This window comes from Neoarius graeffei, chromosome 24 (genome assembly GCF_027579695.1).
Source record: "Neoarius graeffei isolate fNeoGra1 chromosome 24, fNeoGra1.pri, whole genome shotgun sequence".
NCBI classification, from domain to species: Eukaryota; Metazoa; Chordata; class Actinopteri; order Siluriformes; family Ariidae; genus Neoarius; species Neoarius graeffei.
This window is the reverse complement of record NC_083592.1, coordinates 1,228,573-1,255,067: the sequence shown is the minus strand read 5'-3', so window position 1 is coordinate 1,255,067 and position 26,495 is coordinate 1,228,573. Positions and strand designations below refer to the sequence as shown.

At 44.1% G+C, this 26,495-nt stretch overlaps 1 protein-coding gene across 2 annotated transcripts; it reads right to left on the bottom strand.

Annotated features, from left to right (window-relative positions):
* On the bottom strand, positions 1-26,495 carry LOC132872690 (uncharacterized). 2 transcript variants are annotated; one of them, XM_060907673.1, is made up of 8 exons: positions 26,369-26,491; positions 20,962-21,051; positions 16,708-17,007; positions 15,378-15,665; positions 12,812-12,936; positions 11,911-12,177; positions 3,932-4,003; positions 1-2,011 (listed from the first exon to the last, which is right to left on the bottom strand). In XM_060907673.1, the coding sequence occupies exons 1-8, from the start codon at positions 26,466-26,468 to the stop codon at positions 1,796-1,798; spliced, it is 1,458 nt and encodes a 485-aa protein (XP_060763656.1). In that variant the 5' UTR covers positions 26,469-26,491; the 3' UTR covers positions 1-1,795. The 2 variants fall into 2 exon arrangements, with proteins under 2 accessions (XP_060763656.1, XP_060763657.1); XM_060907674.1 differs by having other exon boundaries at positions 1,923-3,114; positions 26,369-26,495.

The following is a 26,495-nucleotide window of genomic DNA, read 5'->3' as shown; positions in this document are numbered from 1 at the left end:
TTAAATTCAAATCAAATTAACTTTATTTTTTGCCACATTTTAAATACAAACTGCAGATAATCCACTTCCACAAGCCAAAGACAGCAGACAGGAGTTTATTTACTGCACGTCTCACTAAAACACACTGAACAGAAGCAGGAATATAAATGATGACCTTAAAATATAAAACCCATTGAAAGGACGTGAACGTGGCTGCACAGCGTGACCTTCGACAGGGAAACAGCCAGGGTCCGTTATCTTTACAACACAATGTATTTTATTTTAACCCACAAATACACAGCGAGGTCGAATCCCTGATACCCTCCTGTGACCCCTTTCACATTTCTACATTTAGAAAAAGGAAGTAAATAAAATCAGGTAAAAGACCACAGGTGGCACGGTGGTGTAGTGGTTAGCGCTGTCGCCTCACAGCAAGAAGGTCTGGGTTCGAGCCCCGTGGCCGGCGAGGGCCTTTCTGTGTGGAGTTTGCATGTTCTCCCCGTGTCCGCGTGGGTTTCCTCCGGGTGCTCCGGTTTCCCCCACAGTCCAAAGACATGCAGGTTAGGTTAACTGGTGACTCTAAATTGAGCGTAGGTGTGAGTGTGAGACTTTGATGGCTGAAGCTGTCAGAGCACCACATCGCTGTAATGATACGCCAGAATGGATGGATGAGAAAAGGCCACAGTGTGATTATTGTAGAGTACATTATTAGATAAAACTTTACTGATCCCTTTGGGAGGGTTCCCTCAGGGAAATTAAGATTCCAGCAGCATCATTACAGATAAACAGAGAAAAGAAATAGAGAAAAACTCCTAGATAAATTAAAAGAAATTAAGTATTTACATATACAAATATAAAAGAATAAGATATGGGGAAGAGAGGAAGGGGGATAATAAAACTCAAATAATAAAAGAAAAAACAGATCCGAGGTTCTGAAACTTTCTGAAAGACGACTGCAAATAGAAAAATTGGATTATTACATCAATTAGGAGAGAGAAAATGCTGAGTATTCCATCGCTGTAGTGTGTGTGTGTGTGTGTGTGTGTGTACACAGAGTTAAAACTTAGAACCTTTAGCCGATAAAGACAGGAGAATGATGATGTGCAGCAGGTGAGGTGCAGTGAGAGTACAGGAGCGTGTAATAACATCAGGAGCTGTGCAGCCAGCCATCATCAGAACATCTGGATGATGGACTTGTAGGTGATTCTACAGGAATGTGAGCAAACACTAAAAAATCACCATAGGACATTTTTCACATTAATTATTTGGCACAATGTCCATGTGGTGACGCAATATCACTGTTGATCTGCTGCTCAAAGTATTTAAATGTGTCTGAGCTCCAGCCAGCACAGGACCAAACCCCCCCCCAAAACCCCACAGCAGCATATTTAATATTAACATCACTGTTATTTATAAAGTGATGTTTATCTAAAATTGGTCAGTTAAAAATATTCTCTTTTGTATGAAAACTTTAACTACCATTTTTAATGTTTTCAAATTAGTGAAATTATTCAGTTAGATCCCAAATAAATACAGTACAATAATAATAATAATAACAGTATAATAATGTTAGCTATGTACAGCATGTGCCCTGTGATGACCTGGCGACTTGTCCAGGGTGTACCCCGCCTTTCACCCATAGTCAGCTGGGATAGGATCCAGCTTGCCTGCGATTATTAATTATTTTTGTCAAAATACTGAAATTAAATTTAATTCAGCTGTTAAAGTGACTCTGATCCATGTGCATTAAAACCATTCTCTCTTTACAATGTAAAATCAGCCTGTGTGTGTGTGTGGGGTCACTGGAATGTTGACCTCACACAGCTCCACGTCTCTGCTGCTCTATGAGGTCTTTTAGCTCCACCCTCTTCTCTCCACACCACTCTTTGATCTCCTCCAGATGTTTCTCCATGCGGTTCTCCATCTCATCCATCACTGTGATGCTGCTGGAAATCATGACCTGCTGCTCTCGCCCTGATCCTCCTCTGAGCTGCTGTAGACTCTCCATCACCTCCTCCACCTTCCTCAATATCTGCTCAACACCCCCCCCCAAATCATCAGGTTGTTTGTATGGTAGCTGAGTAAGGTGGTGAAGCTTATTCAGGTGATGGAGGTTAGATAGTTTGGTTAGTCAAGTAGTTTACAATAGTTTAGTTAGACGAGTCAAGTCATTTAGGTTAGTTAGTTATATATATTCACTTTCAAAAACCAAAATCAAGTCAAAGTCCTTCCCACACCATGTGGCGCATAGGGTGGTGCCGATCTCCATTTCCCTCTTGCCTATTACCTAGCTAGGGTTACAGTGGGAGGCTAGTCCTCTGGTAACCGTGAGAGTTTGACTCCCCACTTGCATTGCAGCATGCCTTTCCAGACGGCAGTAGGTACCATTTTTATGATGGTCTTTGGTATGACCCGACCGTGAGTAGAACTTGCGATCTCCCGATCAAAAGGCAAACACGCTAACCACTAGGCCAACTCCCGGTTAAAAACGCTCGTCACCAAACTCCAGGAAATACTAAGGCATGGGATGAACATTAAGGGGTGCAGATATATATTCAGAATGCCCTCTTCTCAACCTCGCAACAGTTTGGCGACAGACTGTCAACATCTAATATCAGAAAACCGACTTCTATTCCATCAACCCGTCTTCATCACCACAATCTACAGAGAGTCACTCGCATGGATTCGTCATCATTCTTGTCACCAAACTCCCGGAAATACTAAGGCGTGGGGCGAGCATTTATGGACAGAAATATATTGAGGATGCCCTTTTCTTGATGTGGTGGCAGTTTGGATAAAATCTGTCACCATTTCTTACGAGAAAAGTGACTTTTATTTAATGAACTGGGCATCTATCCAGCTGCCATGGCAGTGGCTGAACGGGCTGGATTTCTCTGAGAATGTTTTCCATTCATCTTCTCGTTTAACATGTTGGAGATTATTTCTGCTGAAATGCCAAAAATGCCTTGAAAAAACTTGAAATATGAAACATTGATATTCCTCTTACATTGTGCTCTGCATCGTAATGTAATGCTCTGGATCTCATTGACACTGAGGCTATAAGGCTAATGGCGTATGTTCTCCAATAAATCGGCAGTACAGACTGGCCTCCTGTCTTCGGCCTCCTCGTGCTTTCTACGGTGAAAATGATAAAGAACTATCAGCAGACTGAGCTGCTTTATTTTTCTTTGAATGCCATAATAAGCTTTTTGACAGAAAATGTGATTAAACTTAAAAAAAAAAATCATAGATAAATCACGGTAACTCATGTGACCGCCTACAAAAATGCTGTTGGGAGGGGCCTCGTGTTCCTTGAACACATTTCTAGTTTAAAGTTGAGGTTATTTAGGTTTATACGGTTGTTTAGGGGCGGCACGGTGGTGTAGCGGTTAGCGCTGTCGCCTCACAGCAAGAAGGTCTGGGTTTGAGCCCCGTGGCTGGCGAGGGCCTTTCTGTGTGGAGTTTGCATGTTCTCCCCGTGGGTTTCCTCCGGGTGCTCCGGTTTCCCCCACAGTCCAAAGACGTGCAGGTTAGGTTAACTGGTGACTCTAAATTGAGCGTAGGTGTGAATGTGAGTGTGAATGGTTGTCTGTGTCTATGTGTCAGCCCTGTGATGACCTGGCGACTTGTCCAGGGTGAACCCCGCCTTTCGCCCGTAGTCAGCTGGGATAGGCTCCAGCTCGCCTGCGACCCTGTAGAACAGGATAAAGCAGCTACAGATAACAAACGAGGTTAGTTTTGTGACACTGTTTAACTAACTCACCTAAACTGCCTGGTCTGACTGAAATAAACCGTTTAACATCACTGTCCTCAGCTACAGAACTCACCGCACACATCTGAGCACGTCGACTAACATAAACACGCTAACTCTCAAAAACTATTCAAAACATCCTGATCACAATTATGTTGGTGTGTGTAACTCTGTGTGTGTGTGAATAAACAATAAACATACCCCTCCTCGCTCAGTCAGTGGAAGTCCTCCTTCCTCATTTCTTTCTTCCACATTTTGCAGTTGCCTGTTCGACTATTAAACACACACACACACATACAGCTAAGTTAAGTTTAGTCAGGTCATTGAGGTTAGGTAAGTAGTTGTAGGTCAGGATTTTTAGTTTCGTTATGTTCGTCAAATTGTTTTGTTTTAATCAGGTCTTTAAAGTTAGTGAAGTAATTAATGTTACTCAGGTCACTGGGTCGGGGTTTAGGGAGACGAGTTAGACGATTTAGTTCAGGTTTGTTGTTTAGGGTAGTTCAGTATTTCAGATTGAGGTTATTCAGGTCTTTTAGATTACAGCGATAGTTGAGGTTATTTCGGTCAGTCAGGTAATTTAGGTTAAGATTGGTCACTGAGTTTATTTCTGTGTTTGGGTGAGTCAGGTTGTTCAGGTCAGTTAGGTTAATAAGGTTTTTAGGTTAGTTTGGTTAATCAGGTTGTTTATGTTAGATTCATAAATTAGGAAGTTGAGGTTACACTCATAACGTTATTTCACTAATGAACCTAAACGACTTCACCTGACAAGAATAAACAGTCTGACTAACATTAGGGGAGAGTCACATGATCAGCTGGACAAGATGGCAGCTTAGGTCGAATCCGCTCAACCCGGCGTTGCCATTTTTACTTATATTTACCGTTGTGGCAACTATTACTTTTCTTATTTGACTGCACTACTGATTGTAAATACGCCATGTCCGATTCAAGCAAGAAATCTGAGCCAGGCCTTGCTGTAAAGACAAGAGGGAAGTCTGACATGGAGGCCATAGCGGAGGCTGTGCTTGAGAAACAACGTGGCTTCCTGGAGGCACATTTCGACAAACTCCAGCAGATGTTCAAGTTCAAGTTACTTTATTTGTACCCGAAGGTAAACTTGTTTTGCAGTGAAGTGAGTCAGCTTTCTCTTCCACACACGCCAAACAACACTTAAAACATCTAACATAAAACACATAAAACACAGCGTGATAAACATATAACATTAAAAAAAAACATGATAAAAAACATGTCACATAAAACACAACATAAAAACATAAACACATAAACCCCACATGAAGCTAAGACTTATTAAAAAGGCTTATGGCAGCAGGAACAAAACTGTTTTTATAACGCTTGGTTTTACATTGTCATACTTTATATGTACGTCCTGACGGGAGAGGCTGGAACTCACAATGTAGTGGGTGAGAAGTGTCCTTTAAAATTGATCCAGATCTCCTCTGTACCTGTCTGGAGTGCAGTGATTCTGGATTTAACTGCATCTCTCCCGTCAGCTTACTGGACCACTTCACTATTTGGTTCAGGCACCTCTTATTTTTAGACGACAGATTACCAAACCAAGACGCCAAGCAGAAAGATAAAACCGATTCAATAAAAGGACGATAAAACAAAAAGATGGGAGAAGACATGGAGGGAAAATGAACAGCCATTCAGGCAGTCTTATTATCGCTAACTGAGAGTATCGTCACTGTTAATGTGGAGCTGGGCAAAATACGGTCAGACGTTGAGAGTAACTCTGAAAAGCTAGCTAGCCAGGAGGCCGTGATGGAGACGATGCAACTTAAGTTAGCTGACATGGAGGATTGGAGCAGGCGATGCAACATTTGCACTGTTGGGCTACCAGAAGGGCTTGAAGGGTCCAATGCGGTGCAGTTCCTCACGAATTTGCTACCAAAGTGGTTTCCCACCCTGGGTAATCTGGATGGTGAGATCATGCAAGGCCACCGTGTATACAGTGACAACAACAGAAACAAATCCGGTCCTCGCACCCTAGTCTTTAATACGCTCCAGTACACAACGTGCCAGCTTATTCTTCACACCGCAAAGAAATCCCCGCTCACAGTGAATAGACAGACGGATAGTTTGCTTTTCACCCGACTACAGCAGCTACACCATCAAGCGGTGGCAAGCTTGCTCCCAAGCTATGAATATGGCCCGAGCAAAAGGAGTGGAGTTCTTCCTGCTCTACCCCACCACACTGAAAGTCAAAGCTGCTGGCAAAACGGAAGTTTTTCAGGGTCCGGATAAGGCTAAGGATTTCATCAGATCCCTCCCGGCATCGCGAGCTCCACCTGCGGCCGGGAATGACGACTCAGTGCCCGTACAATCGGGTGAAGCTGTCGGCTAACTACGGCTCTTCGAAACTGAAGTATTCGGTGCCCAGATTACACTGTTGAACATCACCTGGCATCTCTGTCACAGCACTGGTTTGTTAATATCATGTGTTTGATAGGTTTTTTCTTTGTTTTCATGATTATGATTAGAGAGATGTGACTTACTTTAGCCTGGCCTGCATTAGCAGTTATTTTACAATCCTTTTGGTCCATAATAATTTTTATTTGCTGGCGCTTTGTAGGCTCCCTTACCTTTCTCTAAGGACAGAACTGAACATACCACCACTATAATCTTGAGTGTTTGACTGTGACGTTGAGTTTGTTTGTTTGCTCAGGTACCTGGTTAGCCGACAGTTAACTAGTTAATCACTATGGCCAGAAATTATGTGGCAATGTTATGCCCATTAATTGGAGACTAACCGTCGCACTCTCTCATTTCTATCTCTCTGTTCATAACGGACACAGACCATCTTTGCTCAATGATGATCCATATTTTATCTGATGTCCATACAGTGGTGCTTGAAAGTTTGTGAACCCTTTAGAATTTTCTATATTTCTGCATAAATATGACCTAAAACATCATCAGATTTTCACACAAGTCCTAAAAGTAGATAAAGAGAACCCAGTTAAACAAATGAGACAAAAATATTATACTTGGTCATTTATTTATTGAGGAAAATGATCCAATATTATATATCTGTGAGTGGCAAAAGTATGTGACCCTTTGCTTTCAGTATCTGGTGTGACCCCCTTGTGCAGCAATAACTGCAACTAAATGTTTGCGGTAACTGTTGATCAGTCCTGCACACCGGCTTGGAGGAATTTTAGCCCGTTCCTCCGTACAGAACAGCTTCAACTCTGGGATGTTGGTGGGTTTCCTCACATGAACTGCTCGCTTCAGGTCCTTCCACAACATTTCCATTGGATTAAGATCAGGACTTTGACTTGGCCATTCCAAAACATTCACTTTATTCTTCTTTAACCATTCTTTGGTAGAACGATTTGTGTGCTTAGGGTCGTTGTCTTGCTGCATGACCCACCTTCTCTTGAGATTCAGTTCATGGACAGATGTCCTGACATTTTCCTTTAGAATTCGCTGGTATAATTCAGAATTCATTGTTCCATCAATGATGGCAAGCCGTCCTGGCCCAGATGCAGCAAAACAGGCCCAAACCATGATACTACCACCACCATGTTTCACAGATGGGATAAGGTTCTTATGCTGGAATGCAGTGTTTTCCTTTCTCCAAACATAACGCTTCTCATTTCAACCAAAAAGTTCTATTTTGGTCTCATCCATCCACAAAACATTTTCCCAATAGCCTTCTGGCTTGTCTACGTGATCTTTAGCAAACTGCAGATGAGCAGCAATGTTCTTTTTGGAGAGCAGTGGCTTTCTCCTTGCAACCCTGCCATGCACACCATTGTTGTTCAGTGTTCTCCTGATGGTGGACTCATGAACATTAACATTAGCCAATGTGAGAGAGGCCTTCAGTTGCTTAGAAGTTACCCTGGGGTCTGTTGTGACCTCGCCGACTATTACACACCTTGCTCTTGGAGTGATCTTTGTTGGTCGACCACTCCTGGGGAGGGTAACAATGGTCTTGAATTTCCTCCATTTGTACACAATCTGTCTGACTGTGGATTGGTGGAGTCCAAACTCTTTAGAGATGGTTCTGTAACCTTTTCCAGCCTGATGAGCATCAACAACGCTTTTTCTGAGGTCCTCAGAAATCTCCTTTGTTCGTGCCATGATACACTTCCACAAACATGTGTTGTGAAGATCAGACTTTGATAGATCCCTGTTCTTTAAATAAAACAGGGTGCCCACTCACACCTGATTGTCATCCCATTGATTGAAAACACCTGACTCTAATTTCACCTTCAAATTAACTGCTAATCCTAGAGGTTCAACTGGTCAATTAGCCTTTTTCCAGTCACTAAATCATCCCGACAGGGCTGTCCCCTGAGCCCAGCACTTTTTGCACTTTCTCTTGAGCCACTTGCTCAGATGATTCGTCAGTATTCCAATGTGCATCCTATTTCAGTTCACGGCACTCATCACCACTTGTCTTTATATTCCGATGACGTTATGGTCTTTATGGAGAAACCACTACAATCTACACCTAACTTGCTATCCATTTGTGAAGAATATAGTTGTCTCTCTGGTTTTAAGATCAGCTGGACCAAATCCTCATTAGTTCCTCTTAATGATTCAGCTAGGAGGTTGCAATTTGCAGCTGGCATTCCAGTTGTTCAGGAATTTAAGTATCTTTGGATACAAATCTTCCCATCCTTGAATCGCACTGTAACGCACAACTACTCAGACATACTGAATAAAATTAAGGCAGACTCGGACAGGTGGATTAGGCTCCCCAACTCTCTCAGAGCCTGCGTCTCTATAGTCAAAATGAATATTTTGCCCAGAATAAATTTTATCATTTCAATGATCCCCCCTGGCGGCACGGTGGTGTAGTGGTTAGCGCTGTCGCCTCACAGCAAGAAGGTCCGGGTTCGAGCCCCGTGGCCGGCGAGGGCCTTTCTGTGCGGAGTTTGCATGTTCTCCCCGTGTCCGCGTGGGTTTCCTCCGGGTGCTCCGGTTTCCCCCACAGTCCAAAGACATGCAGGTTAGGTTAACTGGTGACTCTAAATTGAATGTGAGTGTAAATGGTTGTCTGTGTCTATGTGTCAGCCCTGTGATGACCTGGCGACTTGTCCAGGGTGAACCCCGCCTTTCGCCTGTAGTCAGCTGGGATAGGCTCCAGCTTGCCTGCGACCCTGTAGAACAGGATAAAGCGGCTACAGATAATGAGATGAGATGAGATGATCCCCCCTCTCCCCTTCTGTCAATTATTGGAACAAATTACATTCTAATATTTCACGGTTTATCTGGAACAGGAAGCGTCCGCGCCTCAAACTGTCAACTATACAAAGAGGAGTGGCCAGTGGTGGCTTATCGGTACCTAACTGTAAGTTTTATTTCTGGTCATTCGTGCTGAGGCCATTACTTGTATGGCGTGACTCTAATGCCTTAGTTTCCTGGCGTAGGCGAGAGGAAAATTGTGTGAGACCTTGGAATTTGCAGGAGGTTCTCTTTGCTAATATATCCAACAAACAATGTTGGTTGCGTTTTGGCCCAATAGTTTCACAACTTATTCAGACATGGCGTGCGGCTGAACTTCAATGCAAGATCTCCTGCAAGTGGCATATACTTACACCGATCTTTAACAACCTAGGCCTTTTGATTGGAGGAAGGCCTATTTCATGTACTGCCTGGAGTAATAGTCATAGTCGCACCTTAGACGATGTTTATAGTGACTCTGGGCTGCGTACCTTTCAAGATATTAGGTATAATTTGCCTGTATGCTTGTTCTTTTTCTATCTGCAGCTTAGATCATCTCTACTGGCACATGGTGCCCCGGGGCAACAATCTTTACCAATCCACCCACTATACAAGTTACTCATCACACGAATTAAAAATAGAGGTACGGTCTCTGCATTACACCACTTCTTCCTGGGGGCCTCCTATAATGAATTACCACTTGACAGAATGCGGAGGCGTGATTGCCCCAATCTTGATTCTGATTTTGAATGGTCACAGGCCGGACAAATATTAGGGAGGCTTCCCGCAACCCAGACCACCAGCAGATCCACTTTAACTACATACACAGAACATATTTAACCCCTCGCAAGCTCCCTTGTGTAGCCTATGTTCTATGAAAGCCTCTGGCACTTTTTTGCATATGATGTGGAATTGCCCTCCTGTCTCACAGTTCTGGTCTAAAATGGCAGCTAAGTTATCTGACTTAGTATCAGTGACTATACCATAGGGTGACCAGACGTCCCGGTTTTACCGGGACCGTCCCGATTTGGGGTTGTGTGTCCCGAGTCCCGACAAAAGTCTGTCAGGACACGGATATGTCCCGGTTTTCGCCACTCGTGACGTTTGCGACTGAGCAGCGTGGGAATCATTAGCGGAGAAATGTCTGCGTTTACTATTTTGATGAATTGACAGGAATCGCAAACTTTCCTGGTTACTGCCCCCTGGCCCTGTGACATGGGTGTTTATTTAGCCACATTATTCCAGACAACAGAACGTGTTGCCATGCAACAATAAAATAAACATTAACTGGTGCGAATGTTCTTTGTCTAGCAGCTAGCAGCAGTAATGCCGCAGCAATTATGCCGAAAAGAAAATGTACCTTTTCCAAAGGTTTACAGGGCACCTACCCCTTCCTCCGAGAGGTGCAGAACAATGCGCACGAAGCCGACTGCACACACTGTAAGTGTTTTGTTCTTGTACTGAGTTGGGGAGCCGATGCTGCAAATGCTGTGCGCTCCTGTGGGGGCTTTCCTCGGGCTGTCGCCCCTCTCCTCCTTTACTGCTGTTTTGTTTGAGTGTATATTCTCAAATCACTTGTCTCTTTTTTGTTTCTGTTTAACATACCATTCTGACAGTTTGGCCATATTGCTGTGTTGAACAGCTTGTTGCAGCTTCCATTAAAGTGTTCACTTTTGTCCACATCTTCTTGCTTTATTCATTCAGTTGTGGGGAATGGTTAGTAAGGTTGATTCTGACCGAGGCTATGTTGAGGTCACATATCTACTTTAAGTTCATGCTATAGTGCATACAGTTTTAGAGATCTAGCCTACATGTGCATATGCATTCTTCTTGGTGTTCTCACAAACAGGTGAAATAAATCAGTGTAAATGTGGCCTATGGACATAGCCTGGCCTATTCTCAGCCATTACAACATCTGCTGTCTGACCATAATTTAACTGATCTGTACACCACTATGCTACTAGAGAACAACATGCCTGTTTGTTTTATTTCATGTGAGATGTTGATAAATGTGAGCTTCAACACAATGCTAAGCGCACCTCTCTGAGTGTCACGTTTACGTAAAAAAAAGGTGTGCGAGCACGAGCATGGTCGCGCGCAAAAGTGTCCCGGTTTCAGACTAGGGAAATCTGGTCACCCTACTATATCAGTGACTATACCTGTCCTTCTGCTAAACGATCTGTCAGAGATGAATATTACAAAACCTAAAAAGCGCACTCTTCTAGCCGGCCTGACAGCTGCCAAGAAGTTAATTGCGTTGCGAAGGAAACCTCCCCATTCTCTCACCATCAGACACTGGGCCCTTACTTTCCTGGATGTAATTTATTTAGAACGGTCAACTGCTAGAGTTAACGGCGCTAGTGAGGCTGCCAGAAACAGTTAGCACAGCAGCTGATTCGCTGAAAGAACTTATAGGATGAACTCTTCCCTTACCTGATGCCTTTTTGTGAGACTCTTAATCTCCTTGTTTCTCCTCTGTGTGTGTGTGTGTGTGTGTGTGTGTGTGTGTGTGTGTTAGAGATAAATGATCTACAGGATGCCAGTAGACTTGAGTGAGTGTACCTAATGAGTGTAGTGCTGGAGTGGGGGTGGGAGGTGGTGCCCTTTTCTTCCTTTTTTTTCCTTTTTTTCTTTTTTCCCCCTCATGACCTTTTGGTTTCGTTTGTTTGCACCTTATTTACGTGCGAGGTTATTATTATTATTAGTAGTAGTAGTAGTAATTATTTGTTACTGTTAATTCTTGTACTGTCTTCATTGTCCAATTAACGAGTTGTGTTTTTGGTTGTAACTCGTGTTCTTGTTCAAATAAACATTTGGTCACAAAAACAGTCTGATTAACATGACTGAACGTTACTGCGCTCAACTACAGAACGAACCAAAGAGCTCTGATGAAGTCAACTAACAACTGTGTCTAACTGCATGTAACCCTGTGTGTGTGTGTGTGTGTGTGTGTGTGTGTGTGTGTGTGTGTAAATAAATAATAATCATACCCCTCCTGTCGCAGGCAGTAGACGTCCTCCTTCCTCAGTGTTGTGCTGCTGTCTGTACCCGTCCAGCTCCTCCCTCTTTGCTCTGCAGAACAATGAGACTTGTTCTGAATATTTAGTGTTCTTCCTGTACTGCTCCTCCAGTTGATCCAGCTCCCGCTCCACCTTCGTCAGAGCTGTTCCGATCATGTCGAATTTCCGATCACTCTGGTCTTGCCTGGGTTGAGCCTGTTTTACACGCTTATCCACATGCTGCAGTTGCCTGCTCAACTGTTTTTTACACACACACACACACACACACACACACACACACACACACACACACACACACACTCTCTATCTTCAGAGACTCAGACATTATCTATTTCACCACCATTTTTCGAAACAGTGTTAAATACATCAGTTAATAAAATGAAACTGAATTATGAAAATTACTCCAAAAGGATGCTGTGTGTGAGAAATGTGCAGTGTTTCCCCACACAGAGGTTCGTGTTGGGTAAAGTCTCCCAGTGCACTGACACCTGTCCACCTCCATTTCATCACATTTTCATTATTAATTACCAATTAATGATTCACCATCAGGCTCCCTGTGCACCATTTCTCTAATCTCACTGTAAAATGAACAAAACTTGTTTAGAGTGAGAGGAAAACTGAGTCATTTCAGTTTGCTGAGTTAAAAGATCTGTTTGCTGATTCAGTCCGTTTGAACCGTTTGTCCAAACGTGGCGTCTGGTCACGCAGCTGTTTAAGGAACACAATCAACAGCTGGAACAATGTGAGAAGCGCTGATAATGCTTTGGTGTTTCAGTAAAAGGCCAGCCTCAGCCTGCCACAGGTACGAGATGGAGAAACACACACACACACACACACATACTGTACAGGTTCTTGTTGCAGTTACTCTTACCTTTATGAATTCACGATGAGGTGAGGACTTCAGGTACAGAAACACTCCAGTGAGCACCAACAGCACAAGGAGCACAGTCACTATAATCACTATAATCCCCCACGCAGGAAAACCACTCTGTTCATCTACAACACACACACACACACACACATTTTTGTCAGCTTCCAAGCTCCATAATTCTTTTGGAGTAATTTTCATAATTCAGTTTTGTTTTATTAATTGATGCATTTAAAGCTGTTTGGAAAAATGTTGGCAAAATAGTGTCTAAGTCACTAAAGATAGTGTGTGTGTGTGTGTGTGTGTGTGTGTGTGTGTGTGTGTGTGTGTGTGTGTAACAGTTGAGCAGCCAACTGCAACATGTGGATAAGCAATTTCATTCAAAAATAAATCCTGAATACCTTTGAAGATCACATGTTAATCAGAAATATTGATGTGTGTTGTTCAGGGCGGAGTTTTACTTTTTAGATTTAATCTTTGCAAAAAAAAAAGCCAATTAAAAAATGTTTGTCCCAAATCACCCTGTTAATGATGTAAGAATGTTTGTATAAAACAACAACAACAACAACAACATTTTACTCTAAATACTGTGAGTGTGTGTGTGTGTGAGCTTCCTGTCCCAGATATCATCCCGAAATTACACCTTTAACCATGCAGCCATAAACCGTACCGAGAACACCGGACACAGAAGAACCGAATGCAGGGGCAGTAATCAGGCGGGCCGGCTCTGTGGTCGGCATGAAGCTGGACTCTCTGGTGACGGTGGCAGAGAAGAGCTCTATGGACAAACTATTGAACATCATGGACGATGCCAGTCACCCTCTGCACACCGTCATCAGCAACCAGAGGAGCCTGTTCAGTGACAGAATGCTCCTTCCCAAGTGCAGGACGAACAGACTCAAAAACTCCTTTATCCCTCACGCCATCAGACTGTACAACTCCTCTCTGGGGGGGAGGAGGGGGAACAGGAGGACAGAGGACGGGAAGGAGCAGCAGCCTCGCCTAACAATAAGCAACACTGGACAATGTGCAATATAAAGTGCAATACCTCTCCTGCCCCCCTTCTCCCCCCCTTTCCCCCCTCCCCCTTCCTCTCTTCCCCATATCTTATTCTTTTATATTTGTATATGTAAATACTTAATTTATTTTAATTATCTAGAAGTTTTTCTCTATTTCTTTTCTCTGTTTATCTTTAATGATGCTGCTGGAATCTTAATTTCCCTGAGGGAACCCTCCCAAAGGGATCAATAAAGTTTTATCTAATCTAATCTAATCTAATCTAATCTAATCTAATCTAATCTAATCTAATCTAATGCAGGGGCAGTAATGGAGGGGCAGTAATGGAGGGGCAGTAATGGAGGGGCAGTAATGGAGGGGCAGTAATGCAGGGGCAGTAATGGAGGGGGCATTAGAGCAATAAAAGACACTTCTTGTTTGTGTAATTTTATATACGGTACTGTGCAAAGTCTTAGGCACCTACAAAGAAAGGCAAAGACCCCGTCTACATTAAAGAGCTGTATAACGAGCAGTAAACAGTAATAAATGAAATAAAGTCAGTATTTGTTTGAGAGCCTTCACGCAGAGGAGCAGTCCGAGGGACAGTGTGTTCAGTTCGATAAGGAAGTGAGCTGGAGGTTTTTCTGAACATCTTACAGAACCAGTCCCAGTTCTTCTGGACCTTTCACTCTCACACTCGCTTCTTATTTCTGCAGTAAATCTCAGCAGCCTTCAGGACGGGGTTTCTTTCAGTCTCTTCTGTAACACGCTGCTTTCTTCACTGACAGATGAACATTTTTCTCTAACATTTAACTTCGTGCTGGAAAAATAATGCTTGGAATGAAAATGTTTTTGTACTGAGTTGAAAATGAAGAAGTCATAAAATAAAAATAAAGTTTGGACTAAAAAATCAGATACGTGAGACTTTTACACACGACTGTATGTTGATATAAAATGTATGTTTTCAACTCAGCTCTAACTGATCCAGCATCAGTCTCTGGTGGCATCTACCACTGACGGAGACATCGACGTCACACAATAAGATCCAGACAGCAGTTTACACTCGCCGTGTGTCTGTCATTCCGCTTTGTTCCACTCATGATCCAACTGGCTTTTCTACATTTCCAGATGGTGTCCATTGTCATATATTGTGTATGATATTATTGTTATATCTTATTAATAAACTTTGTGTGTTTTTATTGGGTGTGTTTCTCAAATTAACGCTACAAACGATCAACAGAGTCACCTAATTTAATCTAAATCAAATACCCTGCAAAACTAGGCAACATTTTAATATTTATCCTGTTGATGCTGCCACTATCAAGTCATATTTCATTCTGAGATTATTTTCGCCCCTGGGTTCATGACCCGTTTAATAGAATTATGACAAATGAAAATAATTTCTGACATTTGAGTTAATAGTAATATTTTATCCCCCTCACATAGCTGTGCATGACTGCGTTTCTTTTCTCCACAGGGTACGATCTCATATCTCTCATGAAGTTCAACTTACTGACCAAAACACAGGACGTGTTTCCCAACCCTGTATATCACAGACCACACTGAGACGTACCTTCCACAGAGACGGCGTATATCTGAATGTCTTCGTTATTCTCCTTGTCCCGGACGGTGTAACGTCCACTGTCACTCAGCCGTACGTCTCTCAGTGTGAGCTCGGGGAAGCTCAGTGATGTTCTGTGTGTGTATTCAGCTGGACACTGCAGTGAGCGCTGAGTCACAGTGCAGATCACTTCACCATCAGCTGAATCACTGCCTTTATAAACCACCTCCACTGGCTCTGGCACGGACACATTCAGGGTCAGATCTTCACCAAGCTTCTTCTGAACTGCTGAGAACACGGCTGAGGAGAAAAGCCCAGCTGTATTTAGAGGCAAACAGAAACCCTTACTGTCCCGTTCAGAGTCAGTGTTTGTGTGAGGAAAGTTCCTGGTGTTCAGAGTCACTCACGCAGCTGCTGAGCTCCACATTCAGATTATTAACATCACCTGTGTGTAATTCACACCTGTGAGGCTGCAGTAGTGCTATTAAACACAAACACTCACCTTTACTGTCTATGATTAAAAAGAAAGTACAGAAAAGTATAAAAAAAAAGTTTGTTTCATTTTAAATGCCTAATTACAGTCATTCATTCATAATGTCGTATGTAATTAATATTATCCTTGAATGATATTGTGGCTCGGGGTGGCACAGTGGTGTAGTGGTTAGCGCTGTCGCCTCACAGCAAGAAGGTCCGGGTTCGAGCCCCGTGGCCGGCGAGGGCCTTTCTGTGTGGAGTTTGCATGTTCTCCCCGTGTCCGCGTGGGTTTCCTCCGGGTGCTCCGGTTTCCCCCACAGTCCAAAGACATGCAGGTTAGGTTAACTGGTGACTCTAAATTGAGCGTAGGTGTGAATGTGAGTGTGAATGGTTGTCTGTGTCTATGTGTCAGCCCTGTGATGACCTGGCGACTTGTCCAGGGTGAACCCCGCCTTTCGCCCGTAGTCAGCTGGGATAGGCTCCAGCTCGCCCACGACCCTGCACAGGATAAAGTGGCTACAGATAATGGATGGATACTGTGATTCCATCAAACTGTCAGACGGTGTTGCGAGACTGAACGCTGCTCCTCACTCGAGCGACTCGATATCGCACAAGAAAAATGTGTTCAGGTTCAAGATCAGAATCGAGCGTAACTGAGACATGCCTCTGTTTTAGATAAACTCTGCCCTTACATGTGTAAGTCTCACGTCACTTCTGAACAGAGGTCAAGTCGTTACGTACATCTGAGATCTGAATACTGATGTGTGTAATTTTAACATTAAATCATTAGTGTGTAATTAACTCCACTCTAATCCCAATAACTCAGAGTGAACATTTCATCAGCAGTAGAAGAGATAAAAACACTTACTCTCAATGCTGAGGCGCACGGTCGAGATTTCTGAGATGCCACACTCGCACGAGTACGTGTTCCTCAGACTGTAATCAGCTGCAGTGATGGAGAGAGAGAGATCTCCCTTCAGGTACTGATCATGAGAGATGGAAAATCCCTCCCGTGAGCTGCATGATGTCTGATTACACTGAGCGAAGATCTCATCTCGATTATGATATAAGGTCCATTTAACTGAACCAGAACATTTATGTTCACATGAGAGAGTCACAGGCTGGTGAAGTTTCACTGTTGTAGAACAAACAGCAGCAGATACAGGAGCTGAAACACACAATAAAGGAAGAGTAAACAATGAGAGTGAACAGTGACAGTGAGTAGAGAGAGTGTGCAGTAAGAGTGAGCAGTGAGAGTGGGAGTGAGTAGTGAGAATGAGCAGTGTAGAGTGAGAGTGTGCAGTGAGAGTGAGCAGAGAGAGAGAGTGTGCAGTGAGAGTGAGCAGAGAGAGGGAGTATGCAGTGAGAGTGAGCAGTGAGAGTGTGCAGTGAGAGTGTGCAGTGTAGAGTGAGAGTGTGCAGTGAGAAGTGAGAGCGTGCAGTGAGTGTGTCCAATGAGCAGTGAGAGGGAGCAGTGTAGAATGAGAGTGAGTAGTGAGAGTGTGCAGTGAGCAGTGAGAGTGAAAGTGCAGTGATTGTGTGCACTGAGAGTGAGTATTGAGAGTGAAAGTGTGCAGTGAGAGTGAGCAGTGTAGCGTGAGACTGTGCAGTGAGACTGTGCAGTGTAGAGTGAGCAGTGAGACTGTGCAGTGTAGAGTGAGACTGTGCAGTGTAGAGTGTGCAGTGTAGAGTGAGCAGTGTAGAGTGAGCAGTGAGACTGTGCAGTGAGAGTGAGCAGTGTAGAGTGAGCAGTGAGAGTGAGCAGTGAGACTGTGCAGTGTAGAGTGAGCAGTGTAGAGTGAGCAGTGAGACTGTGCAGTGAGAGTGAGCAGTGAGACTGTGCAGTGTAGAGTGAGCAGTGTAGAGTGAGACTGTGCAGTGTAGAGTGAGCAGTGAGACTGTGCAGTGTAGAGTGTGCAGTGTAGAGTGAGACTGTGCAGTGTAGAGTGTGCAGTGTAGTGTGAGCAGTGAGACTGTGCAGTGTAGAGTGAGCAGTGTAGAGTGAGACTGTGCAGTGTATAGTGTGCAGTGTAGAGTGAGCAGTGTAGAGTGAGCAGTGAGACTGTGCAGTGTAGAGTGAGACTGTGCAGTGTAGAGTGTGCAGTGTAGAGTGAAACTGTGCAGTGTACAGTGTGCAGTGTAGAGTGAGCAGTGAGACTGTGCAGTGTAGAGTGAGCAGTGTAGAGTGAGACTGTGCAGTGTAGAGTGTGCAGTGTAGAGTGTGCAGTGTAGAGTGAGCAGTGTAGAGTGAGACTGTGCAGTGTAGAGTGTGCAGTGTAGAGTGAGACTGTGCAGTGAGAGTGTGCAGTGTAGAGTGAGCAGTGAGACTGTGCAGTGAGACTGAGCAGTGTAGAGTGAGCAGTGAGACTGTGCAGTGAGACTTGCAGTGAGAGTGAGCAGTGTAGAGGGAGCAGTGAGACTGTGCAGTGAGACTGTGCAGTGAGAGTGAGCAGTGAGAATGTGCAGTTAGACTGAGCAGTGTAGAGTGAGCAGTGAGACTGTGCAGTGAGACTTGCAGTGAGAGTGAGCAGTGTAGAGGGAGCAGTGAGACTGTGCAGTGAGACTGTGCAGTGAGAGTGAGCAGTGAGACTGTGCAGTGAGACTGTGCAGTGTAGAGTGAGCAGTGTAGAGTGAGCAGTGAGACTGTGCAGTGTAGAGTGAGCAGTGTAGAGTGAGACTGTGCAGTGTAGACTGTGCAGTGTAGAGTGAGCAGTGAGACTGTGCAGTGTAGAGTGAGCAGTGTAGAGTGAGACTGTGCAGTGTAGAGTGTGCAGTGTAGAGTGAGCAGTGTAGAGTGAGCAGTGAGACTGTGCAGTGTAGAGTGAGCAGTGTAGAGTGAGACTGTGCAGTGTAGAGTGTGCAGTGTAGAGTGAGCAGTGAGACTGTCCAGTGTAGAGTGAGCAGTGTAGAGTGAGACTGCGCAGTGTAGAGTGTGCAGTGTAGAGTGAGCAGTGTAGAGTGAGCAGTGAGACTGTCCAGTGTAGAGTGAGCAGTGAGACTGTCCAGTGTAGAGTGAGCAGTGTAGAGTGAGACTGTGCAGTGTAGAGTGTGCAGTGTAGAGTGAGACTGTGCAGTGTAGAGTGAGCAGTGTTCAGTGAGACTGTGCAGTGTAGAGTGTGCAGTGTAGAGTGAGCAGTGAGACTGTGCAGTGTAGAGTGAGCAGTGTAGAGTGAGACTGTGCAGTGTAGAGTGTGCAGTGTAGAGTGAGCAGTGTAGAGTGAGCAGTGAGACTGTCCAGTGTAGAGTGAGCAGTGTAGAGTGAGACTGCGCAGTGTAGAGTGTGCAGTGTAGAGTGAGCAGTGTAGAGTGAGCAGTGAGACTGTGCAGTGTAGAGTGAGCAGTGAGACTGTCCAGTGTAGAGTGAGCAGTGTAGAGTGAGCAGTGAGACTGTGCAGTGTAGAGTGAGCAGTGAGACTGTCCAGTGTAGAGTGAGCAGTGTAGAGTGAGCAGTGAGACTGTGCAGTGTAGAGTGAGCAGTGTAGAGTGAGACTGTGCAGTGTAGAGTGAGCAGTGAGACTGTGCAGTGTAGAGTGTGCAGTGTAGAGTGAGACTGTGCAGTGTAGAGTGTGCAGTGTAGTGTGAGCAGTGAGACTGTGCAGTGTAGAGTGAGCAGTGTAGAGTGAGACTGTGCAGTGTAGAGTGTGCAGTGTAGAGTGAGCAGTGTAGAGTGAGCAGTGAGACTATGCAGTGTAGAGTGAGCAGTGTAGAGTGAGACTGTGCAGTGTAGAGTGAGACTGTGCAGTGTAGAGTGTGCAGTGTAGAGTGAGACTGTGCAGTGTACAGTGTGCAGTGTAGAGTGAGCAGTGAGACTGTGCAGTGTAGAGTGAGCAGTGTAGAGTGAGACTGCGCAGTGTAGAGTGTGCAGTGTAGAGTGAGACTGTGCAGTGTACAGTGTCCAGTGTAGAGTGAGCAGTGAGACTGTGCAGTGTAGAGTGAGCAGTGTAGAGTGAGACTGTGCAGTGTAGAGTGTGCAGTGTAGAGTGAGACTGTGCAGTGAGAGTGTGCAGTGTAGAGTGAGCAGTGAGACTGTGCAGTGAGACTGAGCAGTGTAGAGTGAGCAGTGAGACTGTGCAGTGAGACTGTGCAGTGAGAGTGAGCAGTGTAGAGTGAGACTGTGCAGTGTAGACTGTGCAGTGTAGAGTGAGCAGTGTAGAGTGAGCAGTGAGACTGTGCAGTGTAGAGTGAGCAGTGTAGAGTGAGACTGTGCAGTGTAGAGTGAGCAGTGTAGAGTGAGACTGTGCAGTGTAGAGTGAGCAGTGTAGAGTGAGACTGTGCAGTGTAGAGTGTGCAGTGTAGAGTGAGCAGTGTAGAGTGAGCAGTGAGACTGTCCAGTGTAGAGTGAGCAGTGTAGCGTGAGACTGCGCAGTGTAGAGTGAGCAGTGTAGAGTGAGCAGTGAGACTGTCCAGTGTAGAGTGAGCAGTGAGACTGTCCAGTGTAGAGTGAGCAGTGTAAAGTGAGACTGTGCAGTGTAGAGTGTGCAGTGTAGAGTGAGACTGTGCAGTGTAGAGTGAGCAGTGTAGAGTGAGACTGTGCAGTGTAGAGTGAGCAGTGTAGAGTGAGACTGTGCAGTGTAGAGTGAGCAGTGTAGAGTGAGACTGTGCAGTGTAGAGTGAGCAGTGTAGAGTGAGCAGTGAGACTGTGCAGTGTAGAGTGAGCAGTGTAGAGTGAGACTGTGCAGTGTAGACTGAGACTGTGCAGTGTAGAGTGTGCAGTGTAGAGTGAGACTGTGCAGTGTACAGTGTGCAGTGTAGAGTGAGCAGTGAGACTGTGCAGTGTAGAGTGAGCAGTGTAGAGTGAGACTGTGCAGTGTAGAGTGTGCAGTGTAGAGTGTGCAGTGTAGAGTGAGCAGTGTAGAGTGAGACTGTGCAGTGAGAGTGTGCAGTGTAGAGTGAGCAGTGAGACTGTGCAGTGAGACTGAGCAGTGTAGAGTGAGCAGTGAGACTGTGCAGTGAGAGTGAGCAGTGTAGAGTGAGCAGTGAGACTGTGCAGTGAGAGTGTGCAGTAAGAGTGAGCAGTGAGACTGTGCAGTAAGAGTGAGCAGTGTAGAGTGAGCAGTGAGACTGTGCAGTGAGAGTGTGCAGTAAGAGTGAGTATTGAGAGTGAGAGTGAACCCACACTTACCGGTGGTGAACGTGAGGGTGAGTAAGAGCAGGACCCAGTGGTGAATGCTGCAGGACTGCATGGCTGAGAGACACAACACCACCATCAGCCCTGTACAGGTGGAGAATAAAGCAGGAGAGAGAAATTTAATCTCACCGACATTTCACCCTTAAACCTGCACTTCACTGGAGTTCATTTAAACTGACAGCAGACTCTGATCTGTAATCCGTTTATAAATATAAAATAATAAACAGCTATCTAATTACTTCTGTAGAAATTATTATGTGTTAAAGGATGGTGTGTGTGTGTGTGTGTGTGTGTGTGTGTGTGTGTGTGTGTGTGTGTGTGTGAGAGAGAGAGAGAGAGAGAGAGAGAGAGAATTATACATTAAGAGAAATGCTGTACATTTGACTCGAGCCAGAAGGAATGTTTCCTGAAGGATATTAAGTCTCGGCTGCTCCTGAACAACATCTCAGAGCTCAGCTACACCTGCAGACTTTTGGTCTTTGCATACTGCAGGTTAGGACACGTTCACAGACCCTCATCAGGGGTTTACAAACACACACAATGGCTTCTATCGTATCAACAATCACACACGCTTTTAATCTGCTCGTGTGGTGCGTCTGCAGTACAGGTCCACATGAATGAGCTGTTACTATAGACACCATAACATACTGGAGCGAGCACATTAATATAAACCTGTGATTAATCGACATCTTCTGACCAATCAGAATTCATCAGCAGTGTGTTAGTCATTTTCACAGGGCTCACACTTTTGCCCATCACTCCTGTAGAAGGTTTGTGTCAGTGTTGGTGAGAACCTACAGCTTTGCTCTGAGGAGATACGGAGCGCTAATTAGCTTTACACATGGAGACCTTCACTAATTTCTGACCTTCTACAAGTTCAAGCATAAATTTGTCATAAACTTAGTGGCGAAAACATTCTCCCTTTAGAGCTGCTTATTCATTTGTTGTATTAATTAATAAATATCATGACTCATGATTTCCATGACATTAATTCATTTTTCTTTTGTTGGCAATTTTAACGGATTAACGAACCTGAACAAGGACTACAGAAACAGTCCCACAGCGTCACCTGTGCAGTTATTACACTGTGGCTTTACAGAGTCAACTGTGACAGCTACGTTTCTTCAATCTGCTTTGGTTGCATCACTAACTTACAAAACTACTACTAATAATAATATGTTTCATTTATATAGTGCCTCACATCCAAGGATTAGGTGTACAATTACCAAAAAATCACACAAAATAATGATAGAACAAAACAAAAAAAAACAAAAATACACCAAACGATCAAACTAGGTGGCAGAGTCCTTCGAAAGCTGCTGTGATCTAATTTTATCGCTGAAGCTCCTCAGAGTTCTGCTGAAGGCCAACGGTGGTTCAGCCCACACAGTCCACACGGCCACAAAGCCATGGAGCTCCACCACAACTCACAAGCAGCGGACAAATTCAACCAACAACCAAAAATCTAGCTCAATTCCCTTCGACACATATATAAGATTATATATAAGATTATATCAGTGTGACGTTCTGAGTCACATTACATTATCCATGCACCATCTCAGGACTGTTAGAATTACACGAGTACAGTCCAGTACACTGGGATAAAGGGAGTGGGTTTAAAACATTTCCCTATTTTTATTTAGGTCTTGCTCTTATTTAGATCTTGTTTTTCTAGTGTCAAGTCAAGTTTATATGTATCGCGCTTTTAACAATAAATATTGTCGCAAAGCAGCTTTACAGAATTTGAACGACTTAAAACATGAGCTAATTTTGTCCCTAATCTATCCCCAACGAGCAAGCCTGCAGCGACGGTGGCAAGGAAAAACTCCCTCAGATGACATGAGGAAGAAACCTCGAGAGGAACCAGACTCAAAAGGGAACCCATCCTCATTTGGGCAACAACAGACAGCATGACTATAACATTAACAGTTTTAACATGAGGACAGTTTCGTTGATGTTATAAACTCTTCATTGATGGAAACTTGAGTGTAAAACTGTTCATGACAACTGCAGCCCTAAAGTTAGCAAGTCAACTGTAGTCCTCAGCCATAAAAGCATTACTGTAAGAGTCCAGAGCGTCCTCCAGGTGTGACTTTCAACAGTCCACATGGGGCCGTCCTCCACAGGAGCGATGCGATGAGACTCCAACCAGACACAGGGCACCAGGATGGATCAGGCAGGTCCGGGGAGCAGAAGAGGTTCAGCATTTCGATCTCAGGACCGACATGTAACTCAGAGGGACAGATGGGGGGGGATCACAGGTTGTTAGGTATGCCCAATGTCACCTGAATAAGTAGAGCAGTATACATATTGCACTGAGTACAAGCAGGGACTCTGGCAACTAACTATGACATCATAACTAAAAGGGGAGAGCCAGAAGGTAACACAGGCATGAGGGGCCCCGGGACATAAAGCAGCAGCCACTACACCGTCAACAAACTCGAGTGAGCAAGCGAGTGGGGACTGACAGCATCCATACATCCCAGTTTACCAAAACACTCTGTCTGAGGACCCTCCAGATCTACTCCTTTACCTCATAAACACCATTAACACAAGGCTTGACTAAACAGATCTGTTTTCAGCCGAGACTTAAACACTGAGACTGTGTCTGATTCCCGAACACTACTTGGAAGGCTGTTCCATAACTGTGGGGCTTTGTAAGAAAAGGCTCCGCCCCCTGATGTAGCCTTCACTATACGAGGTACCAGCAGATAGCCTGCACCTTTTGATCTAAGTAGGCGTGGCGGGTCATAGAGGAGCAGAAGTTCACTCAGGTACTGTAGTGCGAGACCATTCAGTGCTTTAAAGGTCAATAGTAGTATTTTATAATCAATACGAAATTTGATTGGGAGCCAATGCAGTGTGGATAAGACAGGGGTGATGGGGTCATATTTTCTAGTTCTAGTAAGGACTCTTGCTGCTGCATTTTGAACTAACTGGAGCTTGTTTATGCACTTATTGGAACATCCAGACAGTAAGGCATTACAATAATCCAACCTGGAGGGAACGAAAGCATGAACTAGTTTTTCCGTGTCATGTAGTGACATTAAATTTCTTATCTTAGCAATATTTCTGAGATGAAAGAAAGCTATCCGGGTGATGTTATCAATGTGAGTTTCGAATGAACGACTGGGGTCAATAATCACTCTGATGCAGTGGCAGCTCCTGAATTTTTTTTCAGGGGGGGCAATTTTCCCCTGTTATGTCTACACGGACCGTAAATGTCCACAGGACTGAAGTAAATTGACCTAGGTAGCAAATCAATTGGCCGAACTTGTTTTTGCCTGGTAAATTCAGATATCAATACAGACAATATCTCTTCTCTCCACTAGGTGGCAACACTAAACAAGTTAAAGGTGGCAAACTAAGGTAGCTTAGTAAACTAGACCCACCCGCCTAGCGGCCAAAAATATTTTTGCCTACGAGTGGCAAATATTCACATTTAGTCTGGCTTGCCAGGCTAAAACTAAGGAAGATTCATTGTGAAGCCTTCAAAGCAAAACATTTGGCATCACAATCAATTAATATTACATTACTCATTTATTTTCTCATATTATTCCAGTATTCTATAATAAGTAGACACAAATTCTTAATTATAAACATATTCTAATTTCTTCAATTCTAAAGAATGCAATTAAAGTGGCAGGATATAAATCCAAAACAAGTGTTTATTTAAATTTTGAAAAAGATGAAGAAAAGCATAACCATCAAACAAACATGTGCAGCTTAATTATGCGGGTTTTTTTAAATATGGAATTGCACCATTTTAACAACAAATAATTCTGCAGTTTTTTTTCCCAAGAATTCCTCCAGAAAGCCATGCCTTAATAGGAAATTTAAAGTATTACAAGCATGTCAATGAACACAAAAGGCTTTAGTTATTTAGCTATATACACACAAGGTTACACAAGGTTTTGTAGTCAGTGCAACTTGGCTTAACAAGTTAGAAAAAAGGTAAGGTGCTGCTGGCTCCAATGAACACATACACTGTACAAAAACTGAAAATATGCTTAATTTACACCAAGTCAGAGAGAACTTGAGGCTACTGAAATATTCCAAGCATTGCAATGTTAAACTGCCATTGGCAAAACAAAAACATGGCAATGTTAAACTGCCATTGGTAACACACACACACACACACACAAAAACAACTTTTGCCTAGTAAATTCAAATATCAGATATCACTGTACCGTCTGCTGTGCTACTTCCAGGGTGGAAGAGAACACAAGGGTAGCAAAAAAGAGCATTGACTACATCACAGCCAGCTAGCCAAGTTTTCCGGTGGTACCAGCTCTTGTTAAAACCTCTTGAGTAGGTCTTCTCCCCCTTCGTAGACACTTGCTTGATGTTTAAATTCGGTCTAGGAGGTCCTAGCTGTTTGACTGCCGTTTTCTCCTCATTGGTACGACGACTAAAGGGAACTTCTTTCAGAGACGTTATCGTATTGTTGCACTCAACACTTGCCATCTTCTTCATAGAATGTTCACACATTTCCCGCGCAAGTTGCGTTTTCCAGCCCAAAATTATGTTCAAAACCCGCCAAAATGCACTTAAAACCAATCTGGCAACACTTGCGCAGCGCAACAGGCGTATGACGTAAGCACGCTGCTTGTGCGAGCACATAAAACCTAATAGAAAATGCATTGGGAGCATGATTTTCGAAAAAAACGTACGTACCATTAGTGTCAATGGGAGATTTTGGGGCAAATCTGAACCTGACAGAAATTGCCCCAAAAGGGCGTGGCTACACCAGGCGCAACCTTAGCCTGATTGGACAATGACATTACTGTTGGTAGTAGGAGTAGATAAAAAAAAAACTCCCTCCCTGTTTGGGAGTGCGTCGCCCTAATCGCCCCTATTAACGAGCCGCCAGTGCTCCGAGGTCTTTTACTGCTGCACGTGAAGAAACAGAAAGGCCATCCAGAGTCACTGTGGAATCAGAAAACTTACTTCTAGCTGCATGTGGTCCGAGTACAAGTACTTCAGTCTTGTCAGAGTTAAGCAGAAGGAAATTAATAAGCATCCAGTGTCTAATGTCCTTCACACATTCCTCAATTCTATTAAGCTGGTGTCTCTCATCAGGTTTTGTAGAAACATACAACTGTGTGTCATCAGCATAACAGTGGAAACTAATACAATGTTTACGAATAATATCACCCAGAGGGAACATATATAAAGAAAAAAGCAGTGGACCCAAGACAGAACCTTGTGGAACACCAAACTTTACCTCAGTACGTCTAGAAATATCACCATTTATATCAACATACTGATAGCGATCAGTTAAATAAGAGCTGAGCCAGGAGAGGGCCGTTCCCTTAACTCCCACAACATTTTCTAGTCTAGTCAGACTAGAAAAGAGAGACAGACAGACAGACAGACAGACAGACAGTGTAACCTGCACCTTGTTCCTCTTTCTTCCAGCTAAGTGGGGGGGGAAACCCTGAATTTGATCCACACAGGAGGAGAAAGAGCTCCAGCTCACTGCACACATCTGCACACATCTGCTCTCAGGGACCTGGGATGAGTCA

Excerpts from the sequence above, each read along its gene's own strand:
- LOC132872690 (XM_060907673.1), bottom strand. The coding sequence starts at position 26,468 with ATGTGTGCAGATGTGTGCAGTGAGCTGGAGCTCTTTCTCCTCCTGTGT. Across the intron at positions 15,666-16,707 it reads CGTGCGCCTCAGCATTGAGA|CCGTGTTCTCAGCAGTTCAG; the intron begins GTAAGTGTTTTT and ends TTTTCTCCTCAG. Across the intron at positions 4,004-11,910 it reads TACTGCCTGCGACAGGAGGG|TCGAACAGGCAACTGCAAAA; the intron begins GTATGATTATTA and ends TGTGTTTAATAG.